Raw genomic sequence first — 20021 nt, 5'->3', positions numbered from 1 at the left:
TTAGTGAGAATGTCAAGCCCCAGTCACATGAGAATGAGCTAATATCCCACCAAAGCCTCTGTCATTTCTCAGAACATTAACCACAGGGCTTGATAAGGAGGCACTCACTATGGCTGTGGAGTTCAAACTGTTTAATGGGGAGGCGTCACTGTAAGGAGCCGCCAGATCTTACATTCAACTGGATAGTTCATGATAAGCTAGTCTACCAGTTGACTGCATTTCCCACAACTATTTCTCTCACTTTATCCGTTTTCTACTATTGCCTCTATGCCACTGCATGCTCAGTCTGCCCACTATGGTGACGTAAGGGACCAAAATGTAGCATAATGATGACCGCTCAATTGCACTGACATTTTGCAGACCACTTCAGAGCCACTCTAGAGTTAGAAAATGATGATTGAGTAATTCTTTTGAATTATGTATGATGATTGAGTTCAACCACATAGAGAGAGTTGATCACTTCTCAGACTAACAAGTGGTTATCCCCCTAGATCACAGTACAATGGAAACTCATATTGAAAAACCTTCGGTCCCATATTAACCTCTTCTAGAGATAAAATCTGCATTCATAACTTACTCTTATTTTGTTGATTTACTGTATTTGTGTTTTGTTTCTCTCTCATAGACTTACTCTGGGCTGTTTTGTGTGGTGATAAACCCCTACAAAAACTTGCCCATCTACTCAGAGAACATCATAGAGATGTACAGAGGGAAGAAGCGTCATGAGATGCCACCACACATCTACGCCATTTCAGAGTCAGCATACCGCTGCATGCTCCAAGGTAAACCTCCTCTCTCACTCTGTTTTATGCAGTGTTTGGGAGGTATAGCTCCTTCCTCAGTGGTCTCTTTCCGTCTCTCTCTTTTTCTGTGACGCAACATGCATAAAGTGTGACTGGCAGTTGTGGATTGCGTGGGTTTTGCTGCATAATCCAGGAGATTAGTGTGTGAAAGGTTCCGGAGTCAGGGAGGCAGTGGCATCATTAGTCATGGTTGAGCTGCCCCCCTGCCTCTGTTAGCCATATTGGTCTGACAGACTACTTATTGATGTGGATCTACTAAGACAGACAGACTATACTGTACTACTTATAGACTACGTAAGGTGTAAAAGCTCAACAATAGGCTTGTAGTTTTACAAACCACAGAGTACTGTCTATCTGCAAGTTATGTACATTGTCTGAAAAACATGAATGCCTCAATTTCAGAGCATGGCATGTATTTGTTTGCGTTAAGTAAAAAACCACTTGGCGCTCATAATTAGCCTTCCTTAATGGCCACCTGCAGTGTGTTAAGGCCCGTCAACTGCCCTGCCGACTGTCCTGTATCCCAGGTAGGGACCAGGACCTCACTGGCTCCTTTGCAGATAAGAGCCAATTTAATTAGAGGTGAAAGTTCAGCCTGTTAACATTGATGGCCACTGACTGAGGGATTTGGAGAGTGTGAGCCCAGGATCAAGACTTAGGATGATATTAACTCAACCTGTGATCCTAGGGAAATGCACAACTCACTGTTAATCTTCCTCCTTCGGTGAGAAATTCCATCTATCTCTGGCTCCTTGGAAAGGGACACTTTTCAATAGATACAGTGTGTGTTCAGTTTCAATGAGTTCAGAGTAACATCAGCCTTCTGAACAGTACAGTCTCTCAGTGGGTCTGGTTTTGCCTCCTCAGCTAAATTATATTTGATGGAGCCTGGAGCCTCTCTGTCATTACAGCTCCTCAGGCTGGCCTTAACTGGATATATCCAGAACTGTGACTTGCTGTTCTGGCTGTTAGTCTTCCACCCTACAGTACTGCTGTCACTATCACTGCTGCTGCAGCTCAGTGCTACAGGGAGAGAAAGAATCTCAGATCTTTTCATCTTCAGGAAGAAGCTGAGCTATTCTCTTTGTACCGGTAAGGGTGCTGGACACAGGCCCCCTTAGCAGCCACGTCCCTGTGTTAGAATCTAGACATTTTTCTTTATTTTTACTATTTTCTACATTGTAGAATAATAGTGACGACATCAAAACTGGGAAATAAAATATAAAATCATGTAGTAACCCAAAAAGTGTTACACGAATCAAAATATATTTTAGATTTTAGATTCTTCAAAGTAGCCACCCTTTCCCTTGATGACAGCTTTGCACACTTTTGGCATTCTTTCAACCAGCTTCACCTGGAATGCTTTCCCAACAGCCTTGTTCCCAGTCAGTTTCCACATATACTGAGCACTTGTTGGCTGCTTTTCCTTCACTCTGCGGTCCAACTCATCCCAAACCATCTCAATTGGGTTGAGGTCGGGTGATTGTGGAGGCAAGGTCATCTGATGTAGCACTCCATCACTCTCCTTCTTGGTCAAATAGCCCTTACAGGAGGTGTGTTGGATCATTGTCCTGTTGAAAAACAAATGATAGTCCCAGTAAGCGCAAACCAGATGGGATGGTGTATCGCTGCAGAATGCTGTGGTAGCCATGCTGGTTAAGTGTGCCTTGAATTCTAACCACACATGCAGAGATCATTTGTTCACCTACTCTGTGTCTCACAGAGACACAGCGGTTGAACCAGAAATCTCAAATTTGGACTCATCAGACCAAAGGACAGATTTCCACCGGTCTAATGTCCATTGCTCATGTTTCTTGGCCCAAGCAAGTCTCTTCTTCTTATTGGTGTCCTTTAGTAGTGGTATCTTTGCAGCAATTCGACCATGAAGGCCTGATTTCACGCAGTCTCCTCTGCACAGTTGATGTTGAGATATGTCTGTTACTTGAACTCTGTAAAGCATTTATTTATGCTCCAATTTCTGAGGCTGGTAACTCTAATGAACTTATCCTCTGCAGCAGAGGTGACTATGGGTCTGCCTTTCCTGTGGTGGTCCTCATGAGAGCCAGTTTCATCATAGCATGTGATGGTTTTTGCGACTGCACTTGAAGAAACTTTCAAAGTTCTTGAAATGTCTCTTTGATTATTTGAGCTGTTCTTGCTATAATATGGACTTGGTATTTTACCAAATAGGGCTATATTCTGTGTACCACCCCTACCTTGTCACAACACAACTGATTGGCTCATAAGCATTAAGAAGGAAAGAAATTCCACAAATTAACTTTTAACATGGCACACTTGTTAATTGAAATGCATTCCAGGTGACTACCTCCATGAAGCTGGTTGAGAGAATGCCAAGAGTTTGCAGAGCTGTCATCAACGCAAAGGGTGGCTAGGAAAGCTAAGCCTAGCTTTTTCAAACAGAAATTTGCATCCTGTAGCACAAACTCAAAGTTCTGGGACACTGTAAAGTCCATGGAGAATAAGAGTACCTCCTCCCAGCTGCCCACTGCACTGAGGCTAGGAAACACTGTCACCACCAATAAATCCACGATAATTGAGAATTTCAATAAGCAATTTTCTACAGCTGGCCATGCTTTCCACCTGGCTACCCTTACTGCACTCCCCACAGCAACTCACCCAAGCCTCCCTCATTTCTCCTTCATCCAAATCCAGATAGCTGATGTTCTGAAAGAGCTGCAAAATCTGGACCACTACAAATCAGCCGGCCTAGACAATCTGGACCCTATCTTTCTAAAATGATCTGCCGAAATTGTTGCTAGCCTGATCAACCTCTCTTTCGTATCGTCTGAGATCCCCTAAGGTCTTTGAAAGCCAAGTAAACAAACAGATCACTGACCATTTTGAATCCCACCGTACCTTCTCCGCTATGGAATCTGGCTTCCGAGCTGATTGTGCTCAAGGTCCTAAACGATATCATAACTGCCATCGATAAGAGACAATACTGTGCAGCCGTATTCATCGACCTGGCCAAGGCTTTAGACTGTCAATCACCACATTCTTATTGGCAGACTCAACAGCCTTGGTTTCTCAAATGACTGCCTCGCCTGGTTCACCAACTACTTCTCTGATAGAGTTCAGTGTGTCAAATCGTAGGGCCTGTTGTCCGGACCTCTGGCAGTCTCTATGGGGATGCCACAGGGTTCAATTCTCGGGCCGACTCTCTTCCCTGTATACATCAATGATGTCGCTCTTGCTGCTGGTGATTCTCTGATCCACCTCTACGCAGACGACACCATTCTGTATACCTCTGGCCCTTCTTTGGACACTGTGTTAATTAACCTCCAGACGAGCTTCAATGCCATACAACTCTCCTTCCGTGGCCTCCAACTGCTCTTAAATGCAAGTAAAACTAAATGCATGCTCTTCAACCGATCACTGCCCGCACCTGCCCGCCCGTCCAGCATCACTACTCTGCACAGTTCTGACCTAGAATATGTGGACAACTACAAATACTTAGGTGTCTGGTTAGACTGTTAACTCTCCCTCCAATCCAAAATTAAATCTAGAATCAGCTTCCTATTTCACAACAAAGCATGCTTCACTCATGCTGCCAAACATTCCTTCGTAAAACTGACTATCCTACCGATCCTCAACTTCGGCGATGTAATTTACAAAATAGCCTCCAACACTCTACTCAACAAATTGGATGCAGTCTATCACTGTGCCATCTGTTTTGTCACCAAAGCCCCATATACTACCCACCACTGCGACCTGTACGCTCTCGTTGGCTGGCCCTCGCATCATACTCGTCGCCAAACCCACTGGCTCCAGGTCATCTACAAGTCTTTGCTAAGTAAAGCCCCACCTTATCTCAGCTCACTGGTCACCATAGCAGCACCCACCCGCAGCACACGCTCCAGCAGGTATATTTCACTGGTCACCCCCAAAGCCAATTCGTCATTTGGCTGCCTTTCCTTCCAGTTCTCTGCTGCCAATGACTGGAACGAACTGCAAAAATCGCTGAAGCTGGAGACTCTTATCTCCCTCACTAATTTCAAGCACCAGCTGTCAGAGCAGCTCACAGACAATTGCACCTGTACATAGCCCATCTGTAAATAGCCCATCCAACTACCTCATCCCAATACTGTATTTATTTATTTTGCTACTTTGCACCCCAGTAACCCTACTTGCACGTTCATCTTCTGCACATCTATCACTCCAGTGTTTAATTGCTATATCGTAATTACCTCGCCACTATGGCCTATTTTATTGCCTCACCTCACTTATCTTACCTCATTTGCACACACTGTGTATATATATTTTTTCTATTGTATTATTGACTGTGTGTTTGTTTATTCCATGTGTTTATTCTGTGTTGTTGTATGTGTCGAACTGCTTTGCTTTATCTTGGCCAGGTCGCAGTTGTAAATGAGAACTTGTTCTCAACTAGCCTACCTGGTTAAATAAAGGTGAAATAAAAATAAAAATAAATTAAACTTTGAAGAATTCTTTTAACACTTTTTGGGGGGGGTTATTACATGATTCCATATGTCATTTCCTAGTTTTAATGTCTTCACTATTATTCTACAATGTAGAAAATATTAAAAATCAAGAAAAACCCTGGAATGAGTAGGTGTGTCCTAACTTTTGACTGTTACTGTCTGTGTCTGTAGTTTTTTTAGCCAGAGCTTGAAGCGATGAGCAGTAATCCTTCCTGCTTCTTAGTTCTATTGAGGAGTTGAGTAGTGTTATGATATTGGCCAGTGGCCACACGTATACAGTAGGTCAACTGCTTTACTGGTTGGTCCAACTCCAACACCTCTATCCCCCCACCTCACCCAACGTCTCGTCACTTACTTCCTTTTGTGACCCCCACCCCCACCCCCATCCACACATACATTATTGTTTCTTAACCAGTGATAGCCATGAAACCCTTGTGACCAATCACCCCTTCCCTCATCATACTTTCCATGAACTAAATATAGGCTGAGTCCCTGAACAGAGCCCTCACCCATTGTGGCCAGCCTGCCTTTCAGTTTCAACATGAGAGGTGTTTGAATTGGGGCCCCATGTCAAATCTACCCCCCTCATTGCCCCACTGTCCCCAATCCTGCCACATAGTGGTCATTGTGTACACTCCCTAGGGGGTCTACTGTAGAATGGGGTCATCCCTTGTCTTAGCGATCTGCAGCATGCTAAGTACAGAGTCATTGTGGTAGTGTCATGGCCCTCAGATCACTGCGGAGTGCAGACTGTCCGGCTGCCTGAAGAGGGATGCCTCACTATGGATATGAGTGTTACCAAAATAACATTCCCACACTGGCACATCACACAGAGGAGTTACAGTGTGTCAGCTCACTTTCTGAGTAGCTGACCTTATATTGACAGTATCTTGTATCCTGCACAGTTAAATAAATATTGATCTGCATAGTGCTTACAGTGTGTTGTACAGATTATTTAATTTGGGAGTGGAAAGACTGCCTCTATTGATGTTTCAAAAGCCATTTCAGGCTGTTAAGGATCCCCCACTGTTCTGTAATGGCTCTCTGTCCAGTTCCTGAGAGGAGAAGAAAATCTCATTTCCACTCTTATTTTCTTTCATTCCTTATTTTGTTCTGTCTTTTTTCCCCTTCTCTCCAAAATGTTCTGGCTCGGAGGACATTGAAGGAAATATTCCACTCATCCTGCCAGGGCCTTTCTGGGACCCTTTCACTTACGGCACTGTTAACTGAAAAATGCGACCGGGTGGCTTTGTGCGGTCTCTTTCCCCAACGTGGTTCCTTCCTTTTCCTCCTTTGTGAGGAGAACACAGGAGGACAAGTGTGTGGAATGTCTGTGTTCTGACTTCAGCCCAGACTATGGCTCTAGCATTGCTATGGAAGGTTCACAGACCATTCACCAGTCTCTCTTCTGCCTCAACCAATCACCCTCTCTCTCTCTCCAGTCCCATTCTCTTCTCTCCTCATTTACAGTAACAGCGTCCCTGTCTCTGGCCCTCTGGCTTCAGTCAGGGGGTTAGTGAACCGAACCGTACCGAGGCCTCACTGCACCTAAGCTGTCAGCAGGAGCAGAGCTTGAATAATTCTAGGTGCTTATTATGGGCTGTAGCCCTTTCCTCAGGTCGTTTGTTTGTGACACTCTCTCTCTCTCTCTCTTTCTCTCTCTATCTCTCTCCGACACATGTTTTAGTCTCAGGAACTGCTACAGACGAGGCTCCCTCTCTCTGCTCTGACCCACTCGTCCGAAGCACGCCCTGCTGCTGACATGTAGGTCTGGACGTGCTCCTGCACTCCAGAGCAGACGGGAGAGAAATGGGGCGGCCTGTATTGTGGCTCACAATGGGGGCTTTGTGTTGCCTGGAGAAGGGGCCAGGGTGCAGTATGGGGAGGCCCGGACCGACAGGGCTCTTCGCTGGGAATAGGGGGTCTTGTGTTGGGGCAGAGAGGGTTGACTGCAGGGAAGAGGTCAGGTCTGAGTGACAGCACAGGTGTGAAGGGCCAGGAGGGACGGGGGTATGGTAGAAGGGGGCACGCCAGGGGAGATAGGGGTGTGTCTGTTAGGGACCCTCTCTCTGTAGTGAAAATAATAATCTTTGGTGAATGTACTAGAGTTTCAGACAAATGGCAGTGTACACACACACATCCCACTCATATAGACACATGTTGGCAGATGCTCCCCTAATGGCAGACAGCTGTGGAGTTCATTCAGTATAAAATGGTATTTCTGTTGGCGGGCTCTTGTCATAGATCTCTGATCTCAGACAGCCATGAACTGTTGAGTCTCCAATAGGGGGAAAGAATGCACCCTTAATAAACCAGAGACATGAACATGTTATCCTCAGTTCACTGGTTTTTAAAGGTTTCACTGGTGGGAGGGAGCAGAGTCTGAGATTACAGACCGGGGTTGAGTGGAGACCCCATGAAAGCCCTTGACTATGAATGACAGTCCTGTTATGAAATAAAATATTATCATAGATTGCTGTATATGTTAGAGGTTATGGGGCTGTTATAAGTACCCTTACAGAAAATCACATGATTTCACATGTGGAAAATCACATGATTTCACATGAAATTTCACGTGTATTAATGTGAAAACATGTCTTTTGGAAAACTTCACGTGATCACATGTTTTCAAGTGTAGTTTCATGTTATCACACGTTGTCACGTTATCGTATTAACTTCACATGGAAACATGTTTTTGGAACACTTCACGTGAAATTCATGTATTTTTTCCGTAAGGGTAGAGAGGGAAGCTCAACCACCTCAGGTAGAATGGCAGCTTCCCCAGCGCTGCAGGTCTGTCCAATCTTATACTGGGGCCTGTGTCTTGGGTGACCACACAATGCCACCTATCCACCCACGGTCTGGGCATGCAGGGCACCACTGGAGACATGGTGCTGGGTGGGTGGGTGAAGAGGGAGAGCCACCGTCAACTGTCTAGAAGTGTTTTCATTGGTCACACATAGCTGGGATAGCTGCAGTCTGAGCCAGGGAGATGAGGTTACCTGAAGCTGCTGCCCCTCACTCCCTCCCTCCCTCCCTGGAGCTGCCACCAGCCACTGTGGAGGGAAAGGAGGGACATGAGGAACAGTATACAACCAACTGATTCCAACAAACACACATTTAGTGGACCTCTGGGGAGAGGGGAAATGTGGAAAACTGCCTGGATTGTCTGGATAAAGTAGCAGCAGTGCCTGAATGTAAATATGCTCCATAAAATGAGAGCATGGGAGATGTCTATTTGAAAGTGACATACATGGAAAGTGGGCAGATGAACACTGACAACCAGGTCACTTGGTAACATTCTGACATGGAGGATCTCTGTGGAAGCAGGGAGTGTTTGGATCGCTGTCTGGAGAATGTAGCAGTGACTACACACTTAGAATGTAGATACGTACGGACAGGACTGGACTGCATGATTTTGCCTCATGGTACACTGCAATAGATCCCTTGGAATATCTGAAGCTGCAATTCAAGGAATTCAGATCAACAACCTGGGTGTACAGTATTACCCCCCCTGATGGCAGCAGGTGTTCTATGCTCGGACTCAACCTGTTTTCAGCATATTTAAGAGTGAAGACAGGTTTGAGTCATTCTGTAGTTCTCACAGTGATGACTGTAGGGTGGGGCTCTGCCAGACTGGGCTCTCTGTAGGTAAGAGCTTGGATGAATAACAGTCTGTTTTACAGGTGACTGCATTCTAAACAGCATGAGGTGCATCCGTGTTTAAATCAGTGATGGCTTTCTGTTGTGAGTTAGTGAATGGGTCCAAACAGGGATGAGCTGTATCAGACGTAGGGATTGGGTCTGAACAGGGACTGTATCAGGAGCAGGGCAGGGCGGCTCCCCCTCTCTATTGTGACTAGCCTAAGCATTGAGAACATGAGTGTGTGTGTCCTGCTATTTTGGTGCTGCTGGATGTCTGTCAGGGCAATGGGTTTAGTGAACCAAAAGGAACATTGAGTCTTGTTGTTGTTCTGTCTGTTCTGTCTGCCCCTGTGTGTGTGTGTGTGTGTGTGTGTGTGTGTGTGTGTGTGTGTGTGTGTGTGTGTGTGTGTGTGTGTGTGTGTGTGTGTGTGTGTGTGTGTGTGTGTGTGTGTGTGTGTGTGTGTGTGTGTGCGTGTGCGTAACACTGCTCAGAAACATAATTTGTAATGCAGGTCCCTTGCATGGGTCTCTACTTTGTCTGACCCACCTAACCCTCCAGTGACCAGTAATACGTCTCTACTCCTCCTTTGAAGTGAGACCATGACTTCACTTTCCACTCTCCTGTACCTCTATATCTCCTCTCAGAGCAGCTTGTGCTGAATTCAGTGGAATAGAGACATTATATTCCAGTTTCCAATAAGCCCTAGGATGTTGACACCAGCAGCAGGGCTACATTAGAACCCCATGATGGGCCTCTGTTACTGCTGTAACACATTCACAGGTGTTTCTCATTTCACCCCCGCGTCAGAAGCATGTGGAAAATGTGCTTTGTGAGGTATGAGCAAAGTGTGTGTGTGTGTGTGTGTGTGTGTGTGTGTGTGTGTGTGTGTGTGTGTGTGTGTGTGTGTGTGTGTGTGTGTGTGTGTGTGTGTGTGTGTGTGTGTGTGTGTGTGTGTGTGTGTGTGTGTGTGTGTGTGTAAGGCTGATATCCTCTGTGGGGGTCAACTTGCTTAGGTGTGGGAGGAAGGAAGCCTCGCTAGGTGTGAGGGAGGACAATGACTTCCTTCCTTTAATGTGCAGGATCTCTCTCCTCTCTCTCTCCCTCTAGTCCCACTGGTCACTTCACAGACCCTCCCCTGTCATATCCACTAGATAGGGAACAGTCATCACTTTCTATCTGACCCTTATTCCATTCCTGTCAATGATCTCAATTTCCACTGTATTTCCATTGAATCAAACCAAAAAAGTACTCTCTCTCATAGGATGGGAAGCTATTTATTGTAGCTACAGTATTCACTGCAACACATTCCATTCCGGCCTACAATGCCACATCTAGAATGCCCTCATCTGTGTATCCGAGTTGACTGACGCCATGCTAGCTTGCCCACTGCATGCCCAAGTCTGGTCCACCACACACTGGCTACTCTCTATGTATTACTGTCAGTGGGTTTCCATGGCCTTGAAGGGTGCAGTCTACAGCTTCCCTCCCCCCTCTGCCCCCTCACCTCCTCCCCTTTACCCCTACCAGTTGCTGTGGGCCAGGCCACCCTCTGTGACATCACAGGAATGTCCTCGCCCCAGGACCCCAGCGTTGATGGTGAGGGGAACCATGGGCATCCAAATTCCAACAGTCATAACTGATTACTGACTGCAGCCCACAATGCACTGCTAGCTGGCAGAACTGGAAGGTCTTCTTCTGATCTGACACACTCAGCTTTGTGTCAAACTGGTCTGAAAGTATCACTTTGTAGGTATTTTAATGAGACAAAACCTGGTAAAATACATTTAAAAAAGGAGAGAAAAAAGCCCAGTCTCCATTACAACATTCATCAGGCTTCATTACCGCCAGGATATGTGACCAGAATCCCCCTCTGACGAAGAAAGAGTCATACTGTGTTGTGACTGCTTTAATGAACGGTGCATGTCGGCTTCTCCCTCTGGCCCAGTCCTCTCAGCAGCAGCACTCCACAGTGTTAGTGTGGGTTAACATAACAGCTCAGAAGCCCAGAGGTGACAGTTACACAGAGCAGGTACAGAGAGGACTGGCCAGATCTAATTGTGTGATTACCAGTTCACCCGTCTGAGAATGCAGGCTGGCGGGGGTGTGTGTTTTGTGTGTGAGAGTGTGTGTGTATGGAGGGGTTATTGAGATTGGGCTAGGCTCCCTGCATCGCAGCATTGACAATACAGCAGTGAGAAACCCCAGACATGGCAGGGACCTCACACACTCTCACACAGACACTCAGTCTTTTGTTCCTCCGGCTTTAAATACCCCTGGAATCCATCCTGACTGCTCTATATGAGTAAACAGGCCACAGCTCTTTCTATTGCTACTGCTCTAATGACCAGTCGTAGTAGATGATCCATGCCTCTGCTCTACTATGACTGATGAGTGTCTGTGTCTGTGTACAGGGTGGGGAGGCCTGGGTAGTGATATGCCCTTAGAGTGTATGGGGAATACTGGCCATCACTCAGGATTTCTGATGTGTGCAAAGTGGTAACCATGGCTCTAGAATTAGCACTGCGTTTGTTAGGGTTTTATGACTTCTTTTATGAAGCTAATTTAGAGAGCAGGAAGAAGGATGTGGAAAAAGAGTGTTGTATCCAGTTGAAGTGGTGGTGAGGCTGTTTTCTCATACCAGCTCTCACCCTGCCTCCCCTAGTCTGTGATCATATTTCACTAACTACAGACCCCATGAAGTCAGAATAAAACCATTATTTTCTCTGCCTCTTTGACTTGTTTGAATTTGGAGTGGTCCTGCACGAAGCGTGGAATGGAGTAGACTACAATCCATACTTGGGCTCCGCTGTACTCCTACGTTTCAAGATTAGGGAGGCTTGGACATGTTTTGGGGAGTATATGGGAATGTTGAGAGATCAGGGGGCTAGTTGAGGGAGGAGGGGAGAGGTTGAGGGGGTAAAAGGGGTGGTCTGAGGGGGGTCTGGAATGTGTGGAATGAGTAGATTCATCCGTCTGGGGAATAAATGATTAGTGGAAAACGGATCCCCAGTCTGTCTCCTGCCGCGTGGCCCAGGCGGGAGACGAGGAGAGGGTTGTTTGTCCATGTAGACCTAGATGCGTTGTTGTTTATGTGTGCCACCTTCTATCTCTTTCATTCCCGTAGTTGTTACATGCTGTGTGGAGCAACAGACAACAAGGCCAAGGACATGTTTGTGTCTGCCCAACCATTATCTGAACTGTTGTATTTCGTTGGTAGGGGTATAGGTTCTCCCCTGGTTATAGTGAACTGTTCACTCTGAATTGATGGCAGGAGACTGCCAGCTTGATTGTACTGAAATCAGCCTTCCTGAGCCTTCAGAAAGGGTTTTTCAGTCGTCCACAGCTTGATGAATGTATGTACTGATTTGACCCTGTCCTCTTGTTAGTAGGCCCAGGAGGCCTAACCCTTCATCAGTGGAGAGGGAGTAAGGCAGGTGTCAAGGAGAGAATATTAGAACAAGAGAAAACAGAGGAAGTAGGTAGAGACCAGCGTACCATTTTATATCTGTGACTGGATCGATGAATCAGTGGCTGAGGTCATCATTATCGCTGACTACCGACAATCAGCTGCCATTTTTAAAAACGCGATTGCTCCTTGATGTGAATAATATTCTAATCATGTATATCTGAGTTGATGTAGCTCGGTGTTGGGTGCTTCGATTCAAAGCGATCACAGCTACAAGGTCTGGTTGAAAATCATCATGACGTGGATGATAACCATCGGAGTTAAATAGAAAGTTATTCTCATGAAAACCCAGTGAAAAGCTCTGTCACGGAGAGGAAGAGTAATCAAACTTTGACCTGTGGAGCTCTGGAGTCTGCTGTGTAGTCAGGAACCTGGCCACTTCTACTCAGCAACCCATCGATCATCCGTCCTGTTTTGCTATTCTCATCAGACACATACAATTTGGAGAGCAATAGCTTTTGGGGTTGGCTGAGGCAGAGGAAAGGTTGTCTGTAATAGAGCAATAGACAGGTATGAGTAGAAACAGACATTGTGTCTCTGGGAGGAAAAAAGAGCACCACAGGCCAGAGAAATAGGAGCGCTCAACGATATGGTCATTTATCAGTGTGACTAGTCGCCAGCAGCAGTTCACACTATAGTGACATAACAAAAGGTCATGCCTATAACACCTGGTAGACATTCAGGTAGCCAGTCAGTCCTCTGATGAAAGGTGACCGACATGAATGATTTATCATTCAAACCATCATTTGAGTTTAAAGATGATCATCCGTAGAGTTATATTTGTTCCTGGGACTCATTGTTCAAATCTGTCATGAGGTCACAGTCCCGGATCTGTGGGCTTAATAAAACCATGTAAGCTCTTTATCTTCTGATCAAATATGGGCTTGGGCTGGGGAGCAATGTACCCATGACGCAGGGTCCAGCAGTGACAGCTGCCTTCTGTGGCTGTCTAGTCAGAGGGACATGGGGCTGGTAAGGTAAACACAGTGACCTTAAAGGGTATCCAATGGTGACCTTCAGTGTGGCTGAGTCACCCCCAGACCTCCACAGGCCACCTCACACTGACAACACCTCATACCATGGACTGCCAGGGTGAGTCTGAATGGAGCTGAGGCACAATGAGCTTTTAGGGAGTGAGGACAGAGCTATGACAGAGACACAGAGAGGGAAGGGGTTGCTATAGGACCAGACTTGTAACCAACACATACACAGTAAGCTCGTGTCCCTCTGATCCCTTCTGAGAGTGCTCTGACTGTTTCATCTAGAACCATCCACTGTAGCTGTCATCATGTCAATGTTCACCGTTTGAGACATGTCTTTCTCTTTTAAAACTTGCAGTGGATTCATGAGTTATTCATGATGCACATGCACACAAAGAATCAGTGTGTCCTCACTTCACCCCTCTCCCACTCTCTCCCTGGCTCAAAAGCGTCGTCCCCAGGGTGGGTAGATTTAGGGGCATCAGGCAGGCTGCTGGTTCAGCAGACAGTGGAGGGGATACGCTCTGCTGGCGACAGAGACCACTCACAGCGTGGTTGTCTGTAATGCCGGGGCTACACAGACATATTTTAATGTGACACGCCAACTTTATCAGTGTAACCTACAGCAGCGGGGCTGTGAAATCAAACCCATTCAGAGATTGGGGAGTACAGCAATACTGGTTAGATATTGATGGAGGTGATAAGAGTTGGTGGTATTAGTGGAGGGGCCATTCCTCCCAGTGATATTGATGTTTAGGAATTTAAGGTACGTTTGGAGGATTTCCACAGGAAATGAAACAACCTCTGTCTTTCTTCCCATGCATGTCGAGGACTCCATCCTTACAGCGTCAGAATGTTGTCTGCATTTTAGGAGAAAAGGTTATCCAAATACAGAGGTGCCTCAGTGGCTATGATGTTTGTCCACATTACAAGATGTTTCCATCTGGACTCAAATAGCTTCCTACCCAGAGACCCTCATTGTGTTGACTCTGTGTGTTACATCCCTCCGGATGATATACCTTCTGGTGTCACTGTGTCATGTCAGCTATGTCACCTATCCCCAAATAACTTTGTGATTTCATTTCCCATACATTCAAGGGTTGAGAGAGTGCCTGTCACATCATTCCGACAGGTCCTGTTCCATTACATTTTGGGGGCTGATAGCCACTCAGATAAACTGGCATGCCTCCACAACACCCACTAAAGAGCGTCAGCAGAGTCAATCTATGGAGAAAAAAAGAGAGTTGAGTTACTGTGTCCAGTCCACAGAGCAGGTTCTTGTTAGAGGAGATGGTGAATAGATGCTGAGTCATGAGTGGGCTGGGGGGGGTGAATAATGAGAGGCAGAAGGAGAATCATGAGGACAGCAGCTGCAGCAGGTATTTCTCTGGCAGAGCACTGATCTATCTAGCATCTGTCTCTATCTATGCTTTTAACCCAGGGGTCTCCGACCCTGTTCCTGGATAGCTACCGTCCTGTAGGTTTTGACTCCAACCCCAGTTGTAACCTCGCTGATTCAGCTTATCAACCGGCTAATTATTAAAATCAGGCGCGCTTGATTAGGGTTGGAGCAAAAACCTAGAAGTCGCTGGCTCTCCAGGAACAGGGTTGGAAAGCCCTGTTCTAGGCTATTTGAACATTGACTTTTAGATCAGCTTTAATATTGAATATAGATTTTGGCTTACATCAATGTAATTGTCTGCATAATTTCCAATCCCCCATATATACATATATATAAAAAAAATATTTAAAAAATATATATATTTTCCTTTATTGTTTTTCCTAACCCTATCACCCCTCCCCTAATTGTAGTAAACTAATGGACAACAACACTTTGGCTTCACCTTCCAGCTTATACATACTATACATTTTACAGACACAGTATATTTTACAATAGTTATCTTTTATTTGTTTTTAGTCCTATCCAATACCAAAACCCTCCCATCTATCTCTGAAGACCATCCAGTTTTGATTTCTATTTGCCATATATTTTTCAACTGTGCTGTTTCACAAAAATTCTGAACCTTTATACATTTTACTGACACAGTATATTTTACATTTAGTTATCTTGTTATTTTTAGTCCCACCCTTCAGCTCCCCTCAACCCCTCCCATCCATCTCTGAACACCATCCAGTTTTGATTTATATTTGCCATATATTTTTCAGCTGTGATGTTTCAGAAAAGTTCTGAACCTTTCTATTCTCAAAGATTTTACATATTGTCAATTAAAGATAAACATTTTTGCTAAGAATATTATTATATTATTGGTGGATTGACTATGACTTTTAAATCACCCAGCAGTGCTATTTGCAGATTTAGCTCCAGGTAAATGTTGCAATTCTTCAGCCATTCCTGAAACTGTGACCAAAAACAAGCTACATATTGACAGTACCAGAACAAATGATTTAATGATTCTATCTCTTTATAGCAAAATCTGCAGAGCTGGGATGGTTGTATCCCCCATATATATATAACATTCTATTGGTTGCAAGAATTTTGTATAATAATTTAAATTGAAAAACCTTTTTTGAATCCAGCGTCATTTTGTGTATCAGTACATAAACCAAGTGTTTATGCAATCTATATTTTGCAATCTATATGGCACAGCAGTCAATACATTTTTTTGGTCCTTAAATTTTATATTTATCACAACTTTCCGATATTGTTCTTTAATGCAGGGCCGACAGACAAGTTCCTTACTTTTTCCCCCTTCCACTTGCCTCTTCCATTTTTGAGGTAATGCTGCAATTAGTTGGTTGTAATTTAAAGCAGACATTTGCATATATTTTTGTTAGCTGCATGTGTGACAACTCCACCAGTCCTATTTATGATATAATTTACAAAGATCATACCAGTTTTTTTTAAATCAATTAGTATATTTGAGTTTAACCATAATATTGGTTGTAATATTTGTTCTGTCTTTTCTGGTCGATTAAACTGAAATTGCAACCAACTTTCTATGACTTGTTTTAAAAATAGTGATACTTTGGAGATGATTTCATTTTCAAATAACCGAAAGTGAGAGGTTGTAATCTGAATAAAGGGAAAAGGGCCATTCATGAACATGAGGTGAGACATTCCTGCTAATCTGCTAGAGAACCAGTTTGGATTTAAGTATACCTGTTGTATGACTGAATCCTTTGGTGAGAGGTCTAATGCTTTAATATTGAATCATTTATGCCCTCTGAATTCATATTCATTATATAAATAGGCCTGTTTAATTTTGTCTGGCTTGCCGTTCCAAATTAAATGGAATATTGATTTCATTTAGTAGCCCCCAATTGTAGCTAGCTAGGGATCTTATCATACCACCGTCGGCAGAATAAAAGGTTATGGAAACATTATTATGCACTAGTTTCAGAGCACCTGTATACACTCAGTGATATCCAGCTACATCTGAGACTTAGGCCCAGTACTCTTTAACCTCACCCGTTGCTTGTGTTTACTGGATTAAACACTTGCCTTGCAGCGTGGAGGAAGACACTTGCCAAATTGGCGGCTTTCATCTGGGAATTCCCTGTAACTGGGTGTTCAACTTTAGTAGTTCTGTCATATTGAATATCTTGTTTTTCAATATATGGATGAAATTAGGGCATGATTTGATAATATCAAACACCTACTCAACCACAGAGCCAGGGTGTCAGAGCAGTCCTCTGTGGATCCTAGTTTTTGTAGTCTGCATGGCTGCCCTCAGAGTTTAGGACTAGGCATGTCCAATCTGCTATGGATCGAAATCTCTTTTGAAATGAAAGACGTGTTAAGATCTGACCCTGACACAGCATGACTGTCTCTCATACAGCTAGAGTCTTTATGAATGGGCTGTAAGGCTGATCTGATCACACTCCTCAGTGTCTGCTGGAGCAGAACAGGAGCCCACTGTCACTGCAGGCCAGGGGACTCCTGTAGACATAAACACTGCATATGGGGGGGGGGGGGGGTGTCTGGATGTCATGAAATGGCCTATGTGTGTGTGTGGACATTATCTGTAGTGGAATAGGCTGATTCTGACTCTGTCTTTTTGTTTTTTTCCCACAGATCGTGAAGACCAATCAATCCTTTGCACGTGAGTATCCTACTACTCTTTTGGGATCATTTCTATTGACATCCTTTTCATTCACATTTCACTGAAACATTTTACATGATTGAAAACAGCTTGCTTTTCAAATCAAATCACATTGTATTTGTCACATGCGCCGAATACAACAGGTATTACTGTGAAATGCTTACTTACAAGCCCCTAACCAACAATGCAGTTCAAGAAATAGAGTAAAGACAATATTTCCTCAATAAACTAAAGTATAAAATAAAAAGTAACACAATAAGATTACATAACAATAACGAGGCCATAGTACAGGGGGTACTGGTACCTAGTCAATGTTTAGGGCTACAGGTTAGTCGAGGTAATCAAATGGGGGTAATGACATTGACTAAATTTAACATATCAAAACATTTGTTATGTGTATATTTCAGTGTTCCATATCAGAGGTGTATTATCAGCCCAATCCTTTATCTAAACTGCATTATGCTAATGCACCTGATGACGCCTGATGATGTTCTCAGAGGCCTCTGCTCTGCTCCATCAGTATGCTAGCTGTCCTGCTCCTGAAACATTACCTCATTAAACTGCCCAGTAAGGTAAACAGATCGCCTCAGCCTGCCAAGTCCTGCTCTGACACCATCTCTGAAAGAGGACTCAGAAGGTAGAGGTTGTTTTTTAAGGTGGGCCGATTCCAGAGGAGACTCAGCAGCTTTATGAGCTGGAAAGTAACCTGTCTGGCGCTGAGACTGATGTGGCTGCACCTTAAGTAGGGTCTCAGTGACGTACCCCCTCTTGTCCTTGTCCTTTCCTCCATGCAGAGTTGCACCCCAGTCACTCCTTTCAGATTTACAGTCGAGCTCTTAGATTCAGGGAAGAAGGCAGAACAAGCCTTCAGTATGTGGGAGTGAAGTGAGCAGCATTAGCATCTGTTAGTTGGTCAGAATGGGAGTTATACTGAAGTGATTTGCAAGGTCCTGCCATCCTGCTGGTTTTCAATTATGGACTAGATCTAAAGAGCTTTATCAAATCAAATCAAATGTATTTATATAGCCCTTCTTACATCAGCTGATATCTCAAAGTGCTGTACAGAAACCCAGCCTAAAACCCCAAACAGCAAGCAATGCAGGTGTAGAAGCACGGTGGCTAGGAACAACTCCCTAGAAAGGCCATAACCTAGGAAGAAACCTAGAGAGGAACCAGGCTATGAGGGGTGGCCAGTCCTCTTCCGGCTGTGCCGGGTGGAGATTATAACAGAACATGGCCAAGATGTTCAAATGTTCATAAATTACCAGCATGGTCAAATAATAATAATCACAGTAGTTGTCGAGGGTGCAACAAAACATCAAAATAATCTGAAATGGCATTTGATTAACATATATTACACTATATCCCCACACCACCCATATACAAAGTGTAGAGGAGGAGACTCGCATTGAGTTGCACTCTGGCCATTTATTCATTAAGCCAGCATTCTGTGTGGAGAGCTAATAGCTGGCTATGGTAAAGCCACGGGTATATGGCTGTGTGCTGGGCCTGGAGGGGAGTGAGAGTTGGGTCCTGGCGGAGCTGTGGACGTCCCTGTCATTAGAGCCGGGCCAAAAGCAGAGCCTAGAAACCCTGGAGACCTGCCCACCCAACCACAGGACCCTGGAGTTAAAATCAGACAGAGCAGAGCAGGCAAAACAAACAACAGTATCAGACTCTCTCTAGTCTATAGTATGTCCCAGGGCTGAGCAGAGCCATCCCATCTGACATGATGAGCCTATGGGCTGGGCTGGGTCGTTTATGTGTTTTGACTGTATTTGGTTGAGATTTTATGTGGAAGCCTTCCAGGAAGCTTGGCTCTGTCTGGCAACCAAAGGCACATTTATAACAGTAGACAAAGGGTTATGTAAGTATTTGCTGGAAGTGTTCAACAGTGCTGAAATGTTATTTATTTTATGAGGCCTGCTTGGTAGTAGATTAGACCAGTTTCTTTGCTCCCCCCCCCCCCCCCCCCCCTCTCCCGATCCTCTCTTCCTCCTCTGTTTAATCTGATATGTATTCGTCCTGTCTGTCTCCTCCTCACACAGAGGCGAGTCGGGTGCCGGCAAGACAGAAAACACCAAAAAGGTCATCCAGTACCTGGCCCACGTCGCCTCGTCACACAAAGGACGCAAAGACCACAACATTCCTGTGAGTGTTTCCATTCCCTACTTCCCTGTTCCCTTACTGAACTCCTCCTGTTAAACCCTCCAATGTGTCCATGCTGGACCCAAAGGCAGAGGCTTTACCACAGTGTGTACTCAACTTACTTCTAAACAATGTGTTCTAGTTTAATGGCCCCTGATGCTAATGGCTAACGCAGCTCCTCTAATAGAGTCTAATCAGTTTGTTGTTGTGTACCACCTTAACCTGAACGGTCTCAGCTCTAGCTCTGTGGTGCTCAGTGCCATTCTGTCAGAGCCAAATGTTTGCAGGATAATGTTAGCCACCAGTAGGTTCACTGCTTATGGCTTGTGTTTGACATAAGCACCTCCAGGTCTAACCCTTCCCTTTGTTTATTACCTGAAACAAATAGCCCGAATCCCCTAAAGCGTTGAACAAGCTCCAGGCAAGTGTTTCCCCACTTTCTAAAACAGTT

The 20021-nt window shown here is 44.8% G+C and overlaps 1 protein-coding gene across 2 annotated transcripts in view; it reads left to right on the top strand.

Moving 5' to 3' along the window:
* The window catches only part of LOC139576680 (myosin-10-like), a 58319-nt gene that overhangs the window by 12787 nt on the left and 25511 nt on the right, over positions 1-20021 (top strand). The window contains exons 3-6 of one of the 2 annotated variants that reach the window (XM_071403015.1): positions 626-782; positions 17395-17422; positions 19471-19573; positions 19959-19991. In XM_071403015.1, coding sequence (XP_071259116.1) covers positions 626-782; positions 17395-17422; positions 19471-19573; positions 19959-19991 — 321 coding nt within the window. The remainder of the gene's footprint in view (positions 1-625; positions 783-17394; positions 17423-19470; positions 19574-19958; positions 19992-20021) is intronic. The other variant, XM_071403025.1, reaches the window with a different exon arrangement.

The sequence above is a fragment of the Salvelinus alpinus genome, chromosome 1 (genome assembly GCF_045679555.1).
Source record: "Salvelinus alpinus chromosome 1, SLU_Salpinus.1, whole genome shotgun sequence".
Taxonomy (NCBI): domain Eukaryota; kingdom Metazoa; phylum Chordata; class Actinopteri; order Salmoniformes; family Salmonidae; genus Salvelinus; species Salvelinus alpinus.
The sequence above is the reverse complement of the archived record's forward strand: the minus strand, read 5'-3'. Positions and strand labels throughout refer to the sequence as shown.